The 23,773-nt window shown below is 42.2% G+C and overlaps 1 protein-coding gene across 1 annotated transcript in view; it reads right to left on the bottom strand.

The window, feature by feature from the left end:
• Nucleotides 1-23,773, bottom strand: part of LOC126334785 (uncharacterized) — a 199,574-nt gene that overhangs the window by 154,375 nt on the left and 21,426 nt on the right. Inside the window, exon 2 of the mRNA XM_049997387.1 lies at nt 11,957-12,046. Within this exon, the coding sequence (XP_049853344.1) occupies nt 11,957-12,046 (90 nt within the window). The remainder of the gene's footprint in view (nt 1-11,956; nt 12,047-23,773) is intronic.

Here is a 23,773-nt window from a genome sequence, read left to right as displayed (position 1 = left end):
GTTACCTCAGCAGCGTTTCTCAATGAGCGCCGCCCAGCAGACCCGCTCATAGCGTCACACTCTGGTCCCACGGCCGTCCACCATCGCTGTCTGTGGTCGCGTGCAAGCTCTCAGTGCAAACAGCACCGAAGAATTTGTCAGCTATGGTTTGTTGCGAGAGAGCACCATCTAAAAATCCCATTTGCTGTCTCTGGGAGAAGCCCACTATGGACTCGAGACATATTTTCCCTTGGTGTGGTATGTGTTTGTGCACATGTTATGAAAGGATTACTAATGAGCTTTCTCATCACCACTGGTTAAATATCTTTCGCCTTCAGTAACAAAGATAGAAAATTTATCAATTAAAAACGAAAAGGACATATCAATGAGATTAACGACTGTGGACTGCTATCAGTCAGCCCCTAGGTAATTCACGAACCTTTGAACTGCAGGTGTCATGAACACAATACTCTAGCGAGTATCATTTATGTGGTACTCAAAGGACATTTATTCGTAACGAAGATGAGGATAATCCAACGGAAATTACAAAAAAACTCTAATTATCTATGTATGGGAGTGATGAGAAAGATTATATGGATGCCACGTCTCCAGCGAATTTTCTTTCTTTCCATGACTGCCATCCTAGTTTTGAGGTAAGAAGAGATGTCAGCCATAGTAAAACTTTTATCAGAAGTGGTTCAAATGGCGCTAAGCACTATGGGACTTAACATCTGAGGTCATCAGTCCCCTAGACTTAGAACTGCTTAAACCTAACTGACCTAAAACTAAGCTAAGGACATCACACACACCGATGTCCTCGGCAGGATTCGAACCTGCGACCGTAGCAGCAGTGCGATTCCGGACTTAAGCGCCTAGAACCGATCGGCCACAGCGGCCGGCAAAAAACTTTTATCGTCTTCCCTCTGTTTATTGCTTTGATGTTCGTGTGAACAGTTTTATGGTATAAAAACAAGTGTGCAAAATGTATTCTGACGACAATCTTCAGGTAGATCAAAGTGTTTCACGTTTTGTGCGATTTTGTGTTTTTTTTGTGTTCACATTTAATATCTTCCATATGAGGACGCTGTTTCTATGCATTTTCAATTAACTCTGTGGTCTTGTGATCCACATTGGCAATTTCATACACAGGTTTTCGTAAATATTGAATTTTTAAACTTGTTTTATCCAGCAGTAAGGATGGAGTACAATTTATCGTGCTAATATATATGTTTCTACTGCGACACTTTGCTAATGTAATATAGACACACAGATATTAACGTGTCATTTACTACCTAGCCTTTTGATTATAATCATTGACTTATTGTAATCAGAGGTTCGTTGAACTTGAGGTAAATTTTGTAAAATTTGTTAATGTTTGTATTAATTAATTATGCAATTAATTAAGTTTTGCTTTTTCATGTTGAAATCTGTTCGCATATCATGTGATGTTATTTATAATTTATATAAAATATTAATGAACCATTTTGTTCTAAAAAGTTTAAATAATTCATGTTTATCCACTAATGAGTACTTGAAATAATCTATAATGAACACAGGGTTTGCAGTTGCCCTCTGTGTTACCGTTACTATTTCATGATAAATAAAAAAAATGAAAAATATATGCTAGTTCCTGCTGTCGTATTATGATGGCTATTCCAGCATAATTTTTCTCCCAGGATTGGTGTGCAGATAGGGATCTCTTTGTCAGCTTTCAAGTATTTGTCTTTGTAATTCCTAGCTTCTCTGAATTAGACTAGCAGGCTGGTCTCCTATTTGTTGTTGTTTTATTTCTGTACTGGAAGAAGGATTGCATAAGGACACATTTTTTATCGATTATTATTTTTGTTTTGCGCATCAGCAACCTGTTTTACTCTTTTTTTATAAGCCACTCCAAGAATAAGCCTTTGCAGTATGTGAATGTGTTGATAGTTGGATGTGCAAGTTTACCACTTGTGGTCAAGGTAGTTATTGTTACTTCTTTTTGTAGAGTCTTGGGAACTTTCTGTTGAATCTTGTTCAGATGTTGCTTGTGTCCTGATTTGCCCCTAGGACAGCAGGCATCCTACTTTTTTTGTGTTGTTGTTGTAATGTCTGCAGCTGGAAAAGTGTGCCACAGCGCAGAGTCATGGACCTTTGCTACCGGACTCTGTTCAAAATCTCCCGATTGGGTATATGAATGGCGCCTCGCTGACAGTTTCTGCAGTTGGTCCGCCACCGCTCACTTTGTAAAGATGCGCCGGACAATGGCGACTAACGTGGGAAACTAGAGGATTTAAAGAGGACATTGCACATGGTGCTGGCATGATGAACGGATCGCACACTCAGGAAAACACTTTGTGTAAGTTTTAATTTAGGCCAGATCCGTTAAACATTTCGTTTTTCGATGTAGGTAATTCTAGCTTTTTTTAAATTAACAACCAAGAGAAGCAAAGCTCGTTGATATCTTGTGAAGTGAATATTTATTTCTTGGATTCATCAAATTATCATCCTAAAACTCAATAACTGCTCCTCTTTCCGAGAGGAACGAGTACGTGGTTGTATTTATCGACATTTACGTGTGTCGAATTTTCCGACCAGAATGAATACTCACAAATCAGAGAAAATAATGATAGCTTGGATTTTATTGGAATTATAAGAGCTTTAGTCAGTATGGTGGACTTAGCTTCTTGTTCGCTTTGAGATTCACCTTTAATGATAGTGCATGTTGGTATGCAACTCCTGGCAACCTCGTCAGAGAGTTGTGTGCTGCAATTTTCAGAGGTTATTGCGCTGTCAGGAGAGAAAATATTTGTGTGTTGTTGTTGTTGTCTTCAGTCCTGAGACTGGTTTGATGCAGCTCTCCATGCTACTCTATCCTGTGCAAGCTGCTTCATCTCCCAGTACCTACTACAACCTACATCCTTCTGAATCTGCTTAGTGTACTCATCTCTCGGTCTCCCTCTACGATTTTTAGCCTCCACACTGCCCTCCAATGCTAAATTTGTGATCCCTTGATGCCTCAAAACATGTCCTACCAACCGATCCCTTCTTCTAGTCAAGTTGTGCCACAAACTTCTCTTCTCCCCAATCCTATTCAATACCTCCTCATTAGTTACGTGATCTATCCACCTTATCTTCAGTATTCTTCTGTAGCACCACATTTCGAAAGCTTCTATTCTCTTCTTGTCCAAACTAGTTATCGTCCATGTTTCACTTCCATACATGGCTACACTCCAAACAAATATTTTCAGAAATGACTTCCTGACACTTAAATCTATATTCGATGTTAACAAATTTCTCTTCTTCAGAAACGCTTTCCTTGCCATTGCCAGTCTACATTTTATATCCTCTCTACTTCGACCATCATCAGTTATTTTACTTCCTAAATAGCAAAACTCCTTTACTACTTTAAGTGTCTCATTTCCTAATCTAATTCCCTCAGCATTAATTTGACTACATTCCATTATCCTCATTTTGCTTTTGTTGATGTTCATCTTATATCCTCCTTTCAAGACACTGTCCATTCCGTTCAACTGCTCTTCCAAGTCCTTTGCCGTCTCTGACACAATTACAATGTCATCGGCGAACCTCAAAGTTTTTACTTCGTCTCCATGAATTTTAATACCTACTCCAAATTTTTCTTTTGTTTCCTTTACTGCTTGCTCAATATACAGATTGAATAACATCGGGGAGAGGCTACAACCCTGTCTCACTCCTTTCCCAACCACTGCTTCCCTTTCATGCCCCTCGACTCTTATGACTGCCATCTGGTTTCTGTACAAATTGTAAATAGCCTTTCGCTCCCTGTATTTTACCCCTGCCACCTTTAGAATTTGAAAAAGAGTATTCCAGTCAACATTGTCAAAAGCTTTCTCTAAGTCTACAAATGCTAGAAACGTAGGTTTGCCTTTTCTTAATCTTTCTTCTAAGATAAGTCGTATGTTCAGTATTGCCTCACGTGTTCCAGCATTTCGACGGAATCCAAACTGATCCTCCCCGAGGTCCGCATCTACCAGTTTTTCCATTCGTCTGTAAAGAATTCGCGTTAGTATTTTGCAGCTGTGACTTATTAAACTGATAGTTCGGTAATTTTCACATCTGTCAGCACCTGCTTTCTTTGGGATTGGAATTATTATATTCTTCTTGAAGTCTGAGGGTATTTCGCCTGTCTCATACATCTTGCTCACCAGCTGGTAGAGTTTTGTCATGACTGGCTCTCCCAAGGCCGTCAGTAGTTCTAATGGGATGTTGTCTACTCCGGGGGCCTTGTTTCGACTCAGGTCTTTCAGTGCTCTGTCAAACTCTTCACGCAGTATCGTACCTCCCATTTCGTCTTCATCTACATCCTCTTCCATTTCCATAATATTGTCCTCAAGTACATCACCCTTGTATAAACCTTCTATATACTCCTTCCACCTTTCTGCCTTCCCTTCTTTGCTTAGAACTGGGTTGGCATCTGAGCTCTTGATATTCATACACGTGGTTCTCTTCTCTCCAAAGGTCTCTCTAATTTTCCTGTAGGCAGTATCTATCTTACCCCTAGTGAGATAAGCTTCTACATCCTTACATTTGTCCTCTAGCCATCCCTGTTTAGCCATTTTGTACTTCCTGTCGATCTCATTTTTGAGACGTTTGTATTCCTTTTTGCCTGCTTCATTTACTACATTTATATATTTTCTCCTTTCGTCAATTAAATTCAATATTTCTTCTGTTACCCAAGGATTTCTAGCAGCCCTCGTCTTTTTACCTACTTTATCCTCTGCTGCTCTCACTACTTCATCCCTCAGAGCTACCCATTCTTCTTCTACTGTATTTCTTTCCCCTATTCCTGTCAATTGTTCCCTTATGCTCTCCCTGAAACTCTGTACAACCTCTGGTTCTTTCAGTTTATCCAGGTCCCATCTCCTTAATTTCCCACATTTTTGCAGTTTCTTCAGTTTTAATCTACAGGTCATAACCAATAGATTGTGGTCAGAGTCCACATCTGCCCCTGGAAATGTCTTACAATTTAAAACCTGGTTCCTAAATCTCTGTCTTACCATTATATAATCTATCTCATACCTTTTAGTATCTCCAGGGTTCTTCCACGTATACAACCTTCTTTCATGATTCTTAAACCAAGTGTTACCTATGATTAAGTTGTGCTCTGTACAAAATTCTACTAGGCGGCTTCCTCTTTCATTTCTTAGCCCCAATCCATATTCCCCTACTATGTTTCCTTCTCTCCCTTTTCCTACACTTGAATTCCAGTCACCCATTACTATTAAATTTTCGTCTCCCTTCACTATCTGAATAATTTCTTTTATTTCATCGTACATTTCTTCAATTTCTTCGTCATCTGCAGAGCTAGTTAGCATATAAACTTGTACTACTGTAGTAGGTGTGGGCTTCGTATCTATCTTGGCCACAATAATGCGTTCACTATGCTGTTTGTAGTAGCTTACCCGCATTCCTATTTTCCTATTCATTATTAAACCTACTCCTGCATTACCCCTATTTGATTTTGTGTTTATAACCCTGTAGTCACCTGACCAGAAGTCTTGTTCCTCCTGCCACCGAACTTCACTAATTCCCACTATATCTAACTTTAACCTATCCATTTCCCTTTTTAAATTTTCTAACCTACCTGCCCGATTAAGGGATCTGACATTCCACGCTCCGATTCGTAGAACGCCAGTTTTCTTTCTCCTGATAACGACATCCTCCTGAGTAGTCCCCGCCCGGAGATCCGAATGGGGGACTATTTTACCTCCGGAATATTTTACCCAAGAGGATGCCATCATCATTTAATCATACAGTAAAGCTGCATGTCCTCGGGAAAAATTACGGCCGTAGTTTCCCCTTGCTTTCAGCCGTTCGCAGTACCAGCACAGCAAGGCCGTTTTGGTTAATGTTGCAAGGCCAGATCAGTCAATCATCCAGACTGTTGCCCCTGCAACTACTGAAAAGGCTGCTGCCCCTCTTCAGGAACCACACGTTTGTCTGGCCTCTCAACAGATACCCCTCCGTTGTGGTTCATGGGGGGAATATTTGTGTAGCTGATAAATATTTGTTTAATGGACTATAATTCACTCTTCATTCTCCTCCCACCATGTGCACTACGCCGTTTTCCTACATCCCCCGTGATTTCTCTAATGGAAAGAGGCTTGCCTGAGAAATGAATATTTAATAAAACCCATTCCCTGAATCGCCGTTCTGAGGTGTCAGTATTAATTTGCGTTGCTTTTTTCAAATAATTCATGGGTCAAATATAAGTAAACTGTCATAGAGACTTCAGATGACTTTGCAGACGGTACTATTGGGATGGACTAAGACTTCCCCTATTTCTAATAAGAATCAGATTAGCTTCCAAAAGTCGGTGACATGCGGCAGAAAGTGTGAACCGAAAACTAAGATATCAAATCCGAATAAGAATCAGGAACAGATGCAGAAGGGTCTATAACAAGATACAGGTACCTTATCAAGTTGCCTCAACAAAATTGTACAAAGAGCGCAGTACCCCACAGCGCGTAAATATTTGAAGAACGTCGTCATTTATCGCCAAGAGCTGCTGATAAAATCTTTTTACGGAACAAATAGTTTCCGACCATGGACCATCAAAAGCATTTACAACATAGTACTACGCGATATAAAATCCATGAATTGGTCACTGTTGCCACGTAGTAATAGAAATTATATCATAAAACATGCCAAACGGTTCACTCATTCACGTTGTATCAATAGTCAGCAATAATGTTATGATGGTGGGCATTCTACATACGCCGATCATAGCGTTATTAATACAGATTGAACGAGTGAACAGTTTGACACATTTTATGACTGAAGATGTAATGTGTACACTACTGACCATTAAAACAGCTACACCACGAAGATGACGTGCTCCAGACGCGACACCTACAACGTGCTGACATGAAGAAAGTTTCCAACCGATTTTACATACACAAACAGCAGTTTTCCGGCGTTGCCTGGTGAAACGTTGTTGTGATGCCTCGTGTAAGGAGGAGAAATGCGTACCATCACGTTTCCGACTTTGATAAAGGTTGGATTGTAGCCTATCGCGATTGCGGTTTCTCGTATCGTGACATTGCTGCTCTCGTTGGTCGAGATCCAATGACTGTTAGCAGAATATGGAATCGGTGAGTTCAGGAGGGTAATACAGAACGACGTGCTGGATCACAATGGCCTCGTATCACTAGCAGTCGAGATGACAGGCATCTTGTCCGCATGGCTGTAACGGATCGTGCAGCCACGTCTCGATCCATGAGTCAACAGATGGGGACGTTTGAAAGACAACAACAATCTGCACGAACAGTTCGACGACGTTTGCAGCAGCATGGACTATCAGCTCGGAGACCGTGGATGCGTTTATCCTTGACGCTGCATCACGGACAGGAGGGCCTGCGACAGTGTACTCAACGACGAACCTGAGTGCAAGAGTGGCAAAACGTCATTTTTTCGGATGAATGCAGCTTCTGCTTACAGCATGATAATGGTCGCATCGGTGTTTGGCGACGTCGCGATGGACGCCCATTGTCAGCGTGTATTCGTCATAGCCATACTGGCGTATCACCCGGTGTGATGGTATGGGATGCCACTGGTTACACGTCTCGGTCACCTCTTGTTCGCATTGACTGCACTTTGAACAGTGGACGTAACATTTCAGATACGTTACGACCGGTGGCTCTACCCTTCATTCGTTCCCTGCGAAACCTTACATTTCAGCAGGATAATGCACGACCGCATGTTGCAGGTCCTGTACGGGCCTTTCTGGATACAGAAAATGTTCGAGTGCTGCCCTGGCCAGTACATTCTCCAGATCTCTCACCAATTGAAAACGTCTGGTCAATGGTGGCCGACCAACTGGCTCGTCACAATACGCCAGTCACTACTCTTGATGAACTGTGGTGTCGTGTTGAAGCTGCATGGGCAGCTGTACCTGTACACGCCATCCAAGCTCTGTTTGACTCAATGCCCAGGCGTATCAAGGCCGTTATTCCGGCCAGAGGTGGTTGTTCTGGGTACTGACTTCTCATGATCTAAGCACCCAAATTGCGTGAAAATGTAATCACATGTCAGTTCTAGTATAATATATTTGTCCAATGAATATCCATCTATCATCTGCCTTTCTTCTTGGTGTAGCCATTTTAATGGCCAGTAGTGTATTACGACGTGAAAATTGTAACGAATTTATGGATTTTATTTTGTGACGTAATTGATTTTATATCGCGTAGAATGATGTAAGTGCTTTTGTGAACCTGTTCATGATCCGTGGATCGAAACTGGTTGTTCAATACAGAAATTGTTCAAGCCGCCACTGTTTGGACAGCTGATTGAGACCACCTTACCCGACGATTTGATGATTATATCCAAGGGATTTCGTGAACACAAATGGTATTTTCTAAATACATGTGCAAATTCTCTCCCCTATGATCTGTTATTCAACTACAAACATTTTATTTCTGAATTGCGTTGTTCTCGATGCAAACAACAAATTCGCGCGATCCTCGGCGTGTTGCGAATCATCACGTACTCTTAATGTAAGTAGTACTCTTCAGATTCACCGCAATTAATTCGTACTTGATAACTATAGACTAATTTAATCAAACGTGACACTCTCGGAACATCTGATTGGACTGAACTTATAAATTAAAATGAACTAAACTGTTTATTTAGGGGAAAAAAACTCAGTAAATGATCTTCACAAAGAAACACGTTGTATTGTTTTCATTGAAGAACATTATGTTATTCGAATTATCGTGTGTTTTATTTTCCGTTTACTTTGACCATCGTATCTGTAAATTCTTAGTGGATATAAAGACATTATTAGGGGAGAGTGGTGTACCTTGGAGCAGTTTTCAGATTCTCACCTCTAGCCCTATAGTGGGAATTTAATGTATTTTTCCATTTTTAAATAATGACATTCATTTGCTGCAATCTCTTTGTGAAATTACAAAAATTATTCTGGAAAATTAAGGTTTTTCAAATGCAAGAAAATTTTCTAATCTTCATGTACCGAGGAACAAATATTTTATCGAAATTTAAAATCTTTGAATCGAGAAAAACTGACCAATACCGTATATGGTCAACTGTTTGATTTTTCTCTACTACAGACCAATAATCAGAAAGTGAAATAAAATTAAGAACAAGCACTATCAAAAACTTGTTAAAAGTTAACTACACTTTGAAACTGAAGCTTCTGGTAACTAACGCAAATTTCCGCTTTCAAAGCAGGTGCCGCGCGGGATTAGCCGAGCGGTCTCAGGCGCTGCAGTCGTGGACTGTGCGGCTGGTCCCAGCGGAGGTTCGAGTCCTCCCTCGGGCATGGGTGTGTGTGTTTGTCCTTAGGATAATTTAGGTTAAGTTGTGTGTAATCTTAGGGACTGATGACCTTAGGAGTTAAGTCCCATTGGATTTCACACATTTTTTCATAGCAGGTAAAATTGTTAATCCATTAACGAAATTCAGTAAATTTGCAAATACTTCATGTTCCATGGTAAAAGACCTCCTGTTTCATCAAAGTGCAAGGTAGTGTTCGACCGACGCAGTATGATTTAATCGTTCACGCGTTATGTAACCTAGTTTTAAAAATATATATAATTTTACTTGTCACAGAACTGTGTAGGTATAGATTTAATAGTATACAGCAAATAGTTTTAGTATGCTATGCAACACATATACATGAAAAACTTGAAATATTTACAAATTCTCATGTTTAGTCTCTGGTGTACTTCTCTTCACGCGTTTGTAAAGTCAGTCACTAGGCTGAAATACTGATCAAAATAAGTCATTTGTTCCTAGATACCCTATCCTCTGGGCACAACAGTCTCTGAATGAAAACACTGTGTTTACCTCACTATTTGAATATTTTTCTACAGTATGAATCATAAATTTGACGTCTGCTATTTCCTTTTAGTAGCCATCGTTATGAACTAAAAGTCTATTAATTAACAATATACGTCGTGTGACTCCCAGCATATTGGTAGCCACTCGATTTGACGTCATTGCAGCAGAACGCATTAATTTCGCTGTTTCTTTCCTGAAGAAAGTCAGTTTGTGTCACGATACCGCGTGTGCGCTACCCCCAGAGAGAAAATTTAAGATGGGCACCGGGAATCGAAACCTACAGTTTCGCGTTATCAGCCATCGGTGATATGAGACTAGTGAAACACAAAATATTATCCATGCAGTTCTTTCCTATTCACATCATTCGAATAATCACATTCAAAATGACAAGATTTCTCCATCGTGTGTTGCATGCTACTGGAGATAGAACAGCTTGCACATATACTGTTCACTACGGGTAGAAAGCCGAAACTCCATTAGTGAGCCAGCTTGTTACCCTGCTGGTAAAGAAGACGCAGATTTTTTTCGGTGGTAGTTTTGCGTAATCATTACGTGCTTCTTTTCTTGAATCTCATGAGACATGACACTTTGTGGCATAAACAATGGAAAGTTATCGAATTTTCAGGACGTGTGCTCTCAGGATCCACACTGGGGGCCGTGCCAGCAGAAACAGTTCTCTTTTCGTTGAACAACACAAGAGGCGCAAAGATTCGTGTTTGACTATTGTGCTGTCATATAGGCTGTCGACTGAATTTCAGCTAATCGTTCGGTCTGCGCTATCTGATAGGAGCATCCAGACAGGTCTAAGTATGGCCGTTTGCCACCTGTTGCGTGAGTCACTGCATACAGGTTTTCGAGCTTAGTTTCAGTACACGTGACTAGTCAACATTTCTAATATCTTTCACCAGTATCCACTGTTGTATAATATTAGGTAAGTTTTCTTTGTACATCTAACGATGGACACAGGAGCGGCCACAACACTGTACACAGGATTGGCACCACGTCGTCTCTTCAGACATGTCTCAGTTTTACGTACTGCATGACGACGGACGTATCCGTGTGTGGAGGTACCGAAGAGAACGAACGTTCCCAAAATGCATTCGTCATCGTCATGCTCGAACAGCCCCCAAGCGTGATGGTATGTGGCGCCACTGTGTAAACAACACGATCACCTGTAGTTAACATAGCCGGTAGCGGCAGATACTACGTTTCTTACGTATTAAGGCCTGTGACTTTGGCCTATTTTCGAGGATTCTTTGGTGTTATTTGTCACCAAGATACGCAAGACTGTATGTTGCCTTTGCTGTCTCCACCTTCCTCGATCTCGACCTTCCTCGATACGGAGGATGTTCGACTGTTGCGCTAGCTAGCAGAATACCTAGGCCTCTCACGCCATGAGAACACCTTGTCATGGGTGACCGAGAGACAAGCAGGCCATCACTCGCCAACCACTACCGTTGATGAACTCTGCCGAAGAAGCATGTAATGATGTACCATATCTGTCATCAAACTGTTTCCTAGCGAGAGGAGTGCGTGAATAACGCGGTAAAGGGTCCCTCGAAGACTCGCTACTTCGGCAACACCCTCTGTGCCACACACCCACCTTTGTTGAGGACGTTAAAAATTTTCTATCAGAGACTTCGACATCCGTTCAGCTGAATTATACCTCGCGGCTGCTCTAGCACCTGAGGGTAGGCAACCCCACATAAGGGTGTTAGTTAGCAGTGGAAAAGATTGCCAAATATATCGTGCTGTTGCTCATTGCATTGCAAACTGTCCAATTGAGTGGGAATCAACATCCCAAAGGAAAGCGTGGTTTCATTTACGTGCCTTATGCCACCTCTAGATGGCTTTTTGTGTCGCCTCTGAGCGGCGGTGTGTCTGAAAAGTTTTTCTCTGCCACTTGTAAGGAAACTGCGTGATACCAACGCAGGGTGTCGCGGTTATGACGTCTATTGCAGAGTCGTCAAAACAAATGACGGGGTGTGATGGCCATGCCATCGTGCGAAACGTCCACAGTAGCGTTAGGCAGACTTGTGAAATTTGGTGCCAGTGTGACATCAGTAACCCAGCTTAACCTCACATGAGCTGTGGAGCCCTAAGAACCTCATCATCGGTCTCGGCGGCGCTTCGAACAGCAAACCAGGGCACATACCTTCCCCGACGAGCTGCATCTTGTGCCTCCGCGTACAGCAGCTTGCCGCCTGCTGGACATCATTTAGAGTTTGTAGGCAGAGCGCGGACCCTGAAAGAGAAATGTGCAATTTCGGTTAATGACTCCATGATCCACGTGGAGACTGATCATGTAACCTCAGAAGATTTAGGTGAAATTGAACAATAAAACAGAGATACAGCTTTACTGAAAAACTGATCATCAGGAGTAACTAGCATTGAATGCGTTCTTGGCTATTAAGTTTTTTCAAAAGAGGTTTAATTAAATTCCTAATCCTTGCCCGCACCTTAACAGTTCTTCCCACTTTTGCAAATTTGTAGGCTTATTTGGATATCGGGTTACTCAAAGACGAATGGAAGAAAGAGTAACGCCTTTTGGCAATGTATTACTGTATTTATCTTCTATACAACGAAAATTTCTGTTCCGACGCTGACAATGTTGAGTGTTTATGGAAAAAGTTCAAGGCAATCGTAAAATGGGTTTTAGACGGGTACGTGCCGAGTAAAGCTATGAGGGACGAGAAAAACCAAACGTGGTTCAACAACAAAGTTGGGAGATTACTGCGAAAGCAAAGAGAGCTTCACGCCAAGTGTAAACGCAGCCAAAACTTCTCAGAGAAACAGAAACTAAACGATGTCAAAGTTAGCGTAAGGAGGGCTATGCGTGAAGCGTTCAGTGAATTCGAAAGTAAAATTCTATGTACCGACTTGACAGAAAATCCTAGGAACATCTGGTCTTACGTTAAATCAGTAAGTGGCTCGAAACAGCATATCCAGACACTCCGGGATGATGATGGCGTTGAAACAGAGGATGACACGCGTAAAGCTGAAATACTAAACACCTTTTTCCAAAGCTGTTTCACAGAGGAAGGCCGCACTGCAGTTCCTTCTCTAAATCCTCGCACAAATGAAAAAATGGCTGACATCGAAATAAGTGACCAAGGAATAGAAAAGCAACTGGAATCACTCAACAGAGGAAAGTCCACTGGACCTGACGGGATACCAATTCGATTCTACACAGAGTACGCGAAAGAACTTGCCCCCCTTCTAACAGCCGTGTACCGCAAGTCTCTAGAGGAACGTAAGGTTCCAAATGATTGGAAAAGAGCACAGGTAGACCCAGTCTTCAAGTAGGGTCGTCGAGCAGTTGCGCAAAACTATAGACCTATATCTCTGACGTCGATCTGTTGTAGAATTTTAGAACATGTTTTTTGCTCGCCTATCATGACGTTTTTGGAAACCCAGAATCTACTCTGTAGGAATCAACATGGATTCCGGAAACAGCGATCATGCGAGACCCAACTCGCTTTATTTGTTCATGAGACCCAGAAAATATTAGATACAGGCTCCCAGGTAGATGCAATTTTCCTTGACTTCCGGAAGGCGTTCGATACAGTTCCGCACTGTTGCCTCATAAACAAAGTAAGAGCCTACGGAATATCAGACCAGCTGTGTGGCTGGATTGAAGAGTTTTTAGCAAACAGAACACAGCATGTTGTTATCAATGGAGAGACGTCTACAGACGTTAAGGTAACCTCTGGCGTGCCAAAGGGTAGTGTTATGGAACCATTGCTTTTCACAATATATATAAATGACCTAATAGATAGTGTCGGAAGTTCCATGCGGCTTTTCGCGGATGATGCTGTAGTATACAGACAAGTTGCAGCATTAGAAAATTGTAGCGTAATGCAGGAAGATCTGCAGCGGATAGGCACTTGGTGCAGGGAGTGGCAACTGACCCTTAACATAGACAAATGTAATGTATTGCGAATACATAGAAAGAAGGGTTCTTGTATTGTATGATTATGTGATAGCGGAACAATCACTGGTAGCAGTTACTTCTGTAAAATATCTGGGAGTATGTGTGCGGAACGATTTGAAGTGGAATGATCATATAAAATTAATTATTGGTAAGGCGGGTACCAGGTTGAGATTCATTGGGAGAGGCCTTAAAAAATGTAGTCCATCAACAAAAGAGGTGTCTCGTTCGACCTATACTTGAGTATTGCTCATCATTGTTGGATCCGTACCAGATCGTTTTGACAGAGGAGATAGAGAAGTTCCAAAGAAGAGCAGCGCGTTTTGTCACAGGGTTATTTGGTAACCGTGATAGCGTTACGGAGATGTTTAGCAAACTCAAGTGGCAGACTCTGCAAGAGAGGCGCTCTGCATCGCGGTAGCTTGCTCGCCAGGTTTCTTTCTGTATGAGGTATCGAATATATTGATTCCCCCTACTTATACCTCCCAAGGAGATCACGAATGTAAAATTAGAGAGATTCGAGCGCACGGAGGCTTTCAGACAGTCGTTCTTCCTGCGAACCATACGGGACTGGAACAGAAAAGGGAGGTAATGACAGTGGCACTTAAAGTGCCCTCCGCCACACACCGTTGGGTGGCTTGCGGAGTATAAATGTAGATGTAGATGTAGATTTCGACTTTTATACAATTATCAGGAAATTCGCTGCTCCTAGTAAACCTCCTTGTAGTAATTAGGTGTGCATCTATTGTTAATACACTCCTGGAAATGGAAAAAAGAACACATTGACACCAGCATGTCAGACCCACCATACTTGCTCCGGACACTGCGAGAGATCTGTACAAGCAATGATCACACGCACGGCACAGCGGACACACCAGGAACCGCGGTGTTGGCCGTCGAATGGCGCTAGCTGCGCAGCATTTGTGCACCGCCGCCGTCAGTGTCAGCCAGTTTGCCGTGGCATACGGAGCTCCATCGCAGTCTTTAACACTGGTAGCATGCCGCGGCAGCGTGGACGTGAACCGTATGTGCAGTTGACGGACTTTGAGCGAGGGCGTATAGTGGGCATGCGGGAGGCCAGGTGGACGTACCGCCGAATTGCTCAACACGTGGGGCGTGAGGTCTCCACAGTACATCGATGTTGTCGCCAGTGGTCGGCGGAAGGTGCACGTGCCCGTCGACCTGGGACCGGACCGCAGCGACGCACGGATGTACGCCAAGACCGTAGGATCCTACGCAGTGCCGTAGGGGACCGCACCGCCACTTCCCAGCAAATTAGGGAAACTGTTGCTCCTGGGATATCGGCGAGGACCATTCGCAACCGTCTCCATGAAGCTGAGCTACGGTCCCACATACCGTTATGCCGTCTTCCGCTCACGCCCCAACATCGTGCAGCCCGCCTCCAGTGGTGTCGCGACAAGCGTGAATGGAGGGACGAATGGAGACGTGTCGTCTTCAGCGATGAGAGTCGCTTCTGCCTTGGTGCCAATGATGGTGGTATGCGTGTTTGGCGCCGTGCAGGTGAGCGCCACAATTAGGACTGCATACGACCGAGGCACACAGGGCCAACACCCGGCATCATGGTGTGGGGAGCGATCTCCTACACTGGCCGTACACCTCTGGTGATCGTCGAGGGGACACTGAATAGTGCACGGTACATCCAAACCGTCATCGAACCCATCGTTCTGCCGTTCCTAGACCGGCAAGGGAACTTGCTGTTCCAACAGGACAATGCACGTCCGCATGTATCCCGTGCCACCCAACGTGCTCTAGAAGGTGTAAGTCAACTACCCTGGCCAGCAAGATCTCCGGATCTGTCCCCCATTGAGCATGTTTGGGACTGGATGAAGCGTCGTCTCACGCGGTCTGCACGTCCAGCACGAACGCTGGTCCAACTGAGGCGCCAGGTGGAAATGGCATGGCAAGCCGTTCCACAGGACTACATCCAGCATCTCTACGATCGTCTCCATGGGAGAATAGCAGCCTGCATTGCTGCGAAAGGTGGATATACATTGTACTAGCGCCGACATTGTGCATGCTCTGTTGCCTTTGTCTATGTGCCTGTGGTTCTGTCAGTGTGATCATGTGATGTATCTGACCCCAGGAATGTGTCAATAAAGTTTCCCCTTCCTGGGACAATGAATTCACGGTGTTCTTATTTCAATTTCCAGGAGTGTAAGATACGGCGTACATGCACATGGATGCAGTATGGTTTGTTGAACCAAAGTTATTTTCTTTAGATGTGTTTACTTACTAAAGATCAATTACCCCACGCCATATAATTAGGAACGCTTTATTAAATTTCTGTAAGCGTTTTATGGGTGCTGTATATATTCCCATTCTTGTATTTTATTTCGTATGCACACTTGGATGCTGCAGTGTGGCTGCAGTCCCATGTTATACCTTCCCCTCTGTTCGCTCGCCCCGGCCACCCAGCTATCCCCCACCATTTTCCCGCCCCCTGCCTACCCTCCTTTTTCTTCACCTGCAGCATTTGTCTGTCTTCTTAAATTCCATTATGCATGTCTGCTAGTTCGCTTCTTCTCCAACTGCTCCACGAGTTCTCACCCCCCCCCCCCCCCCCGTTTCCATCATTATTACAGTGTGTAACAATAATCCAATCCACTGGATTACTCTCCTACACCCTACCCTCATTTCTTCAATTCCTTGTACATTGTAATGTCCGTTGAAGTTTCTTTCTGTCCACTCCTGAGCTTTCTATTCCTTGTTATTCCCTTTGCCCGTCGTTATATCTTGACCCCTCTCCTCGAAACACCACACTCCTACATCCCTCCCTCTCTACCCTTCCCCCCCTATATGTACCTACTTCCAACGCTAGATATCCTACTTATCCATTCTACTAACCGACCTCTATAGCATGGGGGCCTCTACCCCTCCATTCACCCACACCACCTCTTGCCCTTTCAATGACACCCTATACCTTCTTCCCTTTCTTAATCTTATACAGACTTCACACAATTAATAATATCTACTCACATTTCTTTTCCCCTCATTTCCATCCCCTACTTTCCCCCCCCCCCCTCATCAGTTTTTTCATTCACGTTGTTATATTTACTACTTGTTTGCATTGTGTTGTTGTTGTTGTGGTCTTCAGTCCTGAGACTGGTTTGATGCAGCTCTCCATGCTACTCTATCCTGCGCAAGCTTCTTCATCTCCCAGTACCTACTGCAACCTACATCCTTCTGAATCTGCTTAGTGTATTCATCTCTTGCTCTCCTTCTACGATTTTTACTCTCCACGCTGCCCTCCATTACTAAATTGGTGATTCCTTGATGCCTCAGAACATGTCCTACCAACCGACCCCTTCTTCTGGTCAAGTTGTGCCACAAACTTCTCTTGTCCCCAATCCTATTCAACACTTACTCATTAGTTATGTGATCTACCCATCTAATCTTCAGCATTCTTCTGTAGCACCACATTTCGAAAGCTTCTACTCTCTTCTTGTCCAAACTATTTATCGTCCACGTTTCACTTCGATACATGGCTTCAATCCATACAAATACTTTCAGAAATGACTTCCTGACACTTAAATCTATACTCGATGTTAACAAATTTCTCTTCTTCAGAAACGCTTTCCTTGCCATTGCCAGTCTACATTTTATGTCCTGTCTACTTCGACCATCATCAGTTATTTTGCTCCCGAAATAGCAAAACTCCTTTACTACTTTACATGTCTCATTTCCTAATCTAATTATTTCAGCATCACCCGACTTAATTCGAATACATTCCATTATCCTCGTTTTGCTTTTGTTGATATTCATTTTATATCCTCCTTTCAAAACACTATCCATTCCGTTCAACTGCTCTTCCAAGTCCTTTGCTGTCTCTGACAGAATTACGATGACATCGGCGAACCTCAAAGTTTTTATTTCTTCTCCATGGATTTTAATACCTACTCCGAATTTTTCTTTTGTTTCCTTCACTGCTTGCTCAATATACAGATTGAATAACATCGGGGAGAGACTACAACCCTGTCTCATTCCCTTCCGAACCACTGCTTCCCTTTCATGTCCCTCGACTCTAATAACTGCCATCTGGTTTCTGTACAAATTGTAAATAGCCTTTCGCTCCCTGTATTTTACCCCTGCCACCTTCAGAATTTGAAAGAGAGTATTCCAGTCAACATTGTCAAAAGCTTTCTCTTAGTCTACAAATGCTAGAAAGGTAGGTTTGCCCTTCCTTAATCTAGCTTCTAATATAAGTCGTAGGGTCAGTATTGTCGCACGTGTTCCAACATTTCTACGGAAGCCAAGCTGATCTTCCCCGAGGTCGCCTTCTACTAGTTTTTCCATTCGTCTGTAAAGAATTTGTGTTAGTATTTTCAAGCTGTGACTTATTAAACTGATAGTTCGGTAATTTTCACATCTGTCAACACCTGATTTCTTTGGGATTGGATTTATTATATTCTTCTTGAAGTCTGAGGGTATTTCGCCTGTCTCATACATCTTGCTCACCAGATGGTATAATTTTGTCAGTATTTCCAATGGAATGTTGTCTATTCCGGGGGCCTTGTTTCGACTCAGGTCTTTCAGTGCTCTGTCGTATCTCCCATTTCATCTTCATCTACATCCTCTTCCAATTCCATAATATTGTCCTCAGGTACATCGCCCTTGTATAGACCCTGTATATACTCCTTCCACCTTTCTACTTTCTCTTCTTTGCTTAGAACTGGGTTTCCATCTGAGCTCTTGATGTTCATACAAGTGGTTCTCTTTTCTCCAAAGGTCTCTTTAATTTTCCTGTAGGCAGTATCTATCTTACCCCTAGTGAGATAAGCCTCTACATCCTTACATTTGTCCACTAGCCATCCCTGCTTAGCCATTTTGCACTTCCTGTCGATGTCATTTTTGAGACGTCTGTATTCCTTTTTGCCTGCTTCATTTACTGCATTTTTATATTTTCTCCTTTCATCAATTGAATTCAATATTTCTTCTGTTACCCAAGGATTTCTACTAGTCCTTGTCTTTTTACCTACTTGATCCTCTGCTGCCTTCACTACTTCATCCCTCAGAGCTACCCATTCTTCTTCTACTGTATTTCTTTCCCCCATTCCTGTCAATTGCTCCCTTATGCTCTCCCTGAAGCTCTGTACAACCTCTGGTTCTTTTAGTTTATCCATGTCCCATCTCCTTAAATTTCCACCTTTCTGCAGTTTCTTCAGTTTTAATCTACAGGTCATAACCAATAGATTGTGGTCAGAGTCCACATCTGCCCCTGGAAATGTCTTACAATGTAAAACCTGGTTCCTAAATCTCTGTCTTACCATTATATAATCTATCTGATACCTTTTACTATCTCCAGGCTTCTTCCATGTATACAGCCTTCTTTTATGATTCTTGAACCAAGTATTACCTGTTATTAAGTTGTGCTCTGTGCAAAATTCTACCAGGCGGCTTCGTCTTTCATTTCTTTGCCCCAGTCCATATTCACGTACAACGTTTCCTTCTCTCCATTTTCCTACTACCGAATTCTAGTCACCCATGACTATTAAATTTTCATCTCCCTTCACTATCTGAATAATTTATTTTATTTGATCATACATTTCTTATATTTCTTCGTCATCTGCAAAGCTAGTTGGCATATAAACTTGTACTACTGTAGTAGGTGTGGGCTTCGTATACATCTTGGCCACAATAATGCGTTCACTATGCTGTTTGTAGTAGCTTACCCGCATTCCTATTTTCCTATTCATTATTAAACCTACTCCTGCATTACCCCTATTTGATTTTGTGTTTATAACCCTGTAGTCACCTGACCAGAAGTCTTGTTCCTCCTGCCACCGAACTTCACTAATTTCCACTATATCTAACTTTAACCTATCCATTTCCCTTTTTAAATTTTCTAACCTACCTACCCGATTAAGGGATCTGACATTCCACGCTCCGATCCGTAGAACGCAAGTTTTCTTTCTCCTGATAACGACATCCTCTTTAGTAGTCCCCGCCCGGAATCCGAATGGGGGACTATTTTACCTCCGGAATATTTTACCCAAGAGGACGCCATCATCATTTAATCATACAGTAAAGCTGCATGCCCTCGGGAAAAATTACGGCCGTAGTTTCCCCTTACTTTCAGCCGTTCGCAGTACCAGGACAGCAAGGCCGTTTTGGTTATTGTTACAAGGCCAGATCAGTCAATCATCCAGACTGTTGCCCCTGCAACTACTGAAAAGGCTGCTGCCCCTCTTCAGGAACCACACGTTTGTCTGGCCTCTCAACCGATACCCCTCCGTTGTGGTTGTACCTACGGTACGGCTATCTGTATCGCTGAGGCACGCAAGCCTCCCCACCAACGGCAAAGTCCGTGGTCCATGGTTCATGGCTTGCATTATTACTGGCATTTACTGTATCATTAACTGCAATTCATTTCCTTCTGTACTTTATTTCGTCTGTTTCTTACCGCCTCAGGTTTCTTCATGCTACGTATGTATCTCATGTATACACATAAATAGAAAGATAATGATTCACAGAGATGCTTCCAAAGATAACCACACGCAGTCATATGCCTCCTAACACTTATAAACTTATATCTGTAATACTTCTATGTTTACTATGTCTTTTAGAGTGTGCATCCTTTTACAGTTACATCTTAAAAGACCTGTGCTAATCTTGTTTATGTGCTTTGGACTTAACAGATATAACGTGTTAATGGCCTAGGAAGTAAGTGAATATCTCGTTATTTTATTTCAGTATGCACCTAATATATTTTTTATATTTTCAATTGTTTGCTATGTGTCTTACTATTTGCATGATCTAGCTTTTAGCACTGTATTTGAGGTACATGGTAATGGCATAATCTAGATATTAGAGAGGATAAATATAGTAATACACAGTCAAACGGCCGTTTACTCTTTCAAAAAACATTGCGTGATTGTGGCTCAACATTATCGAAAACTTTTTAGGAATAGAAGAATTTCGAGAATAGTAACACCCTGGATCATGTGATGCAGTGCTTAGCACACTGTGCTTGAATTCGGCGGAAACGGGCTTCAAATGAATGTACAGTTACGCGGATTTAAGTTTTCCAAAGTATCCCCTGAATGGTATGAGGTAACTGCAAAAATACTCTCGCGGTACAAAATATTTTTCACCTCCTTATAACAACACACTGATTGATTTGGAATGCTGTAGGTAGTGTAGATTTAGTACCAGGCGGTCATATGACCCTCAACTGATGAAGCTAGCATAGTGTAGATTTAGTACCAGGCGGTCATATGACCATCAACTGGTGAGGTTAACATGACAGTTGTATGGAATCAGCGGCTAGTCGACATGGAGACGTGGCAGAGCGGTAGGAAGGAGGTTCCGTGTTTGAACTTTCCCATGATCACACGGTGGAGGAAGTTGCTCGATTTGTTATTGTATCAACGTGGACTATCCAATGTGTCTACAAGGAACCATGTAACACGTCTTGAGAACTGTGACCACAAAACAAGAATCCTAACGGATTGGACCGTCTCACGCCTTGTCAGCGACAATCGGTTTCAAATCCTATAGGAATTGTTGCAGTTAATGCTTGTCCATCTCAATTAATTTTGGAGCAAACACTTCGCTGCGAATTACATGCAGTGGACATTGGAATCGGATACCTCGCAAAGTCCATTTCTCACAGAGGCACATGGTTACACGTTTAGAGTCGACCAAACACAGAAACTGGACAGTAGCTGACTACAGGCCTATAGTATAGTTTGACGAGTTACGTTTGTACCTCTTTTCGATCGATACAAGGCGTCGAGTGTATCAAAAGCCAACTGACGCGTTTAACTCATAGCGTGTGGACGTGTAGTTAAGACTGGAAGTGGTTCTGTAATGTTTTGGGTTGTTTCTCGTACCATTACTTTGGCTCATCCATTCATGTTACCGTGAGAATGAACTAGGATCTTTAGTGCTTCGTTCTCGGTTACCGCTATTGACTTTTTTCTAAATCTTCATGAGTATTCAGAGGATACTTCCGTCCTTCGAGATTAGAGCAGCTGTGTTCACAGGGCTGCACGCTTACGTTTCTGGTATTACAGCAACTCAGGTTCCCTATCGCACGTCAGATGACCCGCTAATTCACGCGATCTTAATTCCACAGAAAATGTCTGAGACTGCTTGGGAAAGCGCAATTCGGTAACTCTTCTGGGCTAATCAATAAAGAATGGGTTCAGATGGATATGGCATACCTCAAGAAACTTGTGGATGCTGCTACTAGCCGAATTGAAACTATTTTTAAGTTTGTGTTATTCGGTAATTTTATATAACAAAGAAGAATTTTTTGTAGCAAAGTGGACAAAGAATTACGAAAACGGCTAATAAAATGTTTTCTATGGAGTGTTTTCTTGTATGGCGCTGAAACGTGTACACTGAGAAGGAAAGGTAGAGCAGGGCTGGAAGCTTTTGAAATGTGGACATGGTGGAGGATGGAAAACATGAATTGGATCGATGGAGTGAAAATGAAAGGGTACTGAGAAGAGTTGGAGAACAAAGACAATTATTGGGCGTAACAAAAAGAAGGAAACGAAACTGGATTGGATGTATATTAATAATGAATAATATAAAAACAGTCTTGGAAGGGTATGCGGAAGGAAAGAGCAGACGAAGTAAGAAGAGACTGCAGATGACGGGCGATGAATTGGACGGCAGCACCCACATACATCGGCGTTAAGATGGAAGCAATAGGTCACATGTATTGGAAACGCAGGGGACTTGCTAATATAGCAGAAAACTGATGATGATGACTCGTTAACAGCGAGACCTCACGTCGCGGTGATCCATTTTTGACGGTGTAGTTAATTCCTCTGAAATGGATAAAAAAGAATTACTTCCCAATCCTCCTCCGTTACGAGACTCTGTCCGTCTATCGGCATTGAAGACATTAAACTTTTATCTTCCCTCAAATCACCAAGAGGCAAACATGTTCAATCGTACATTGACTACTTTCACTGTGGAAAGAGAGATGGCGAATTGCATAGATACCACTTATTTTATTGTTCTTGTAAGTCATTCGTCGTTCTGCACGTCTTTGTTGCTATTATTTTATTATATTTACTCGTCAAGTTCCGTAGGGCCAAATTGAGGAACAAATCTCCGAGGGCATGGAACGTGTCAGTACATGAAATTAGAACATAAAAGTAATAACAGATAAAAGTAAAATGCTTATGAACCCGAAAACAGATAATCCATAAATTTAAGTAAACCCAAACAACAATGCAACAAGAGTCAGCTGAGATTTTCAAGGAAGTCCTCGACAGAATAGGAGTGAGCCATGGGGAACCTCTTCAATTTAGATTTGAAAGCGCGTAGATGACTGCTAAGATTATAGAATTCGAGTGGTAGCTTATTGAAAGTGGATGCAGCAGTATACAGCAGACCTTTCTGCACAAGAGTTAAGGAAGTCCGATCCAAATGCAGGTTTTATTTCTGCCGAGTATTAACTGAATGAAACTTATTCTTGGGAATAAGCTAATATTGTCAACAAGAAATGTCCTTTTTAGAATGGGACGACATAAGCCAATGAAAATAAGCAAAGTACACTAATTTTCGTGTCGAACGATCACACTTCAGATACCGTTCGAACAGTAAAAACGGCAGCATTAAGTCTTTCAATAAAATCCTGAACGTGGGCTTCCCACGACAGTTTACTATCTATCTGAACACCTAGAAATTTGAACTGTTGAGGTTCAGTAATCATATGCCCATTCTGTGAAATTAAAACGTCAGGTTTTGTTGAATTGTGTGTTAGAAACTGTAAAAACTGAGTCTTACTGTGATTTAGCGATAGTTTATTTTCTACAAACAAGGAACTTAGGTCATGAACTGCAGTATTTGAAACCGAGCCAAAATTACACACAACATCCTTTCCTACCAAACTAAAGCCGAACTGTCCACTTGATAGCAAATCGTGTGTTATAAACAGATCCATTATCCTTACATACAATAAACACTGACGGCATAGAAATAGGTCTAAAATTGTCTACATTATCCCATTATTCCTTTTTATAAAGCGGCTTTACTACTGAGTATTTTAATCGTTCAGGA

The sequence above is a fragment of the Schistocerca gregaria genome, chromosome 2 (genome assembly GCF_023897955.1).
Source record: "Schistocerca gregaria isolate iqSchGreg1 chromosome 2, iqSchGreg1.2, whole genome shotgun sequence".
Taxonomy (NCBI): Eukaryota; Metazoa; Arthropoda; class Insecta; order Orthoptera; family Acrididae; genus Schistocerca; species Schistocerca gregaria.
This window is presented reverse-complemented; position numbering and strand designations above follow the sequence as displayed.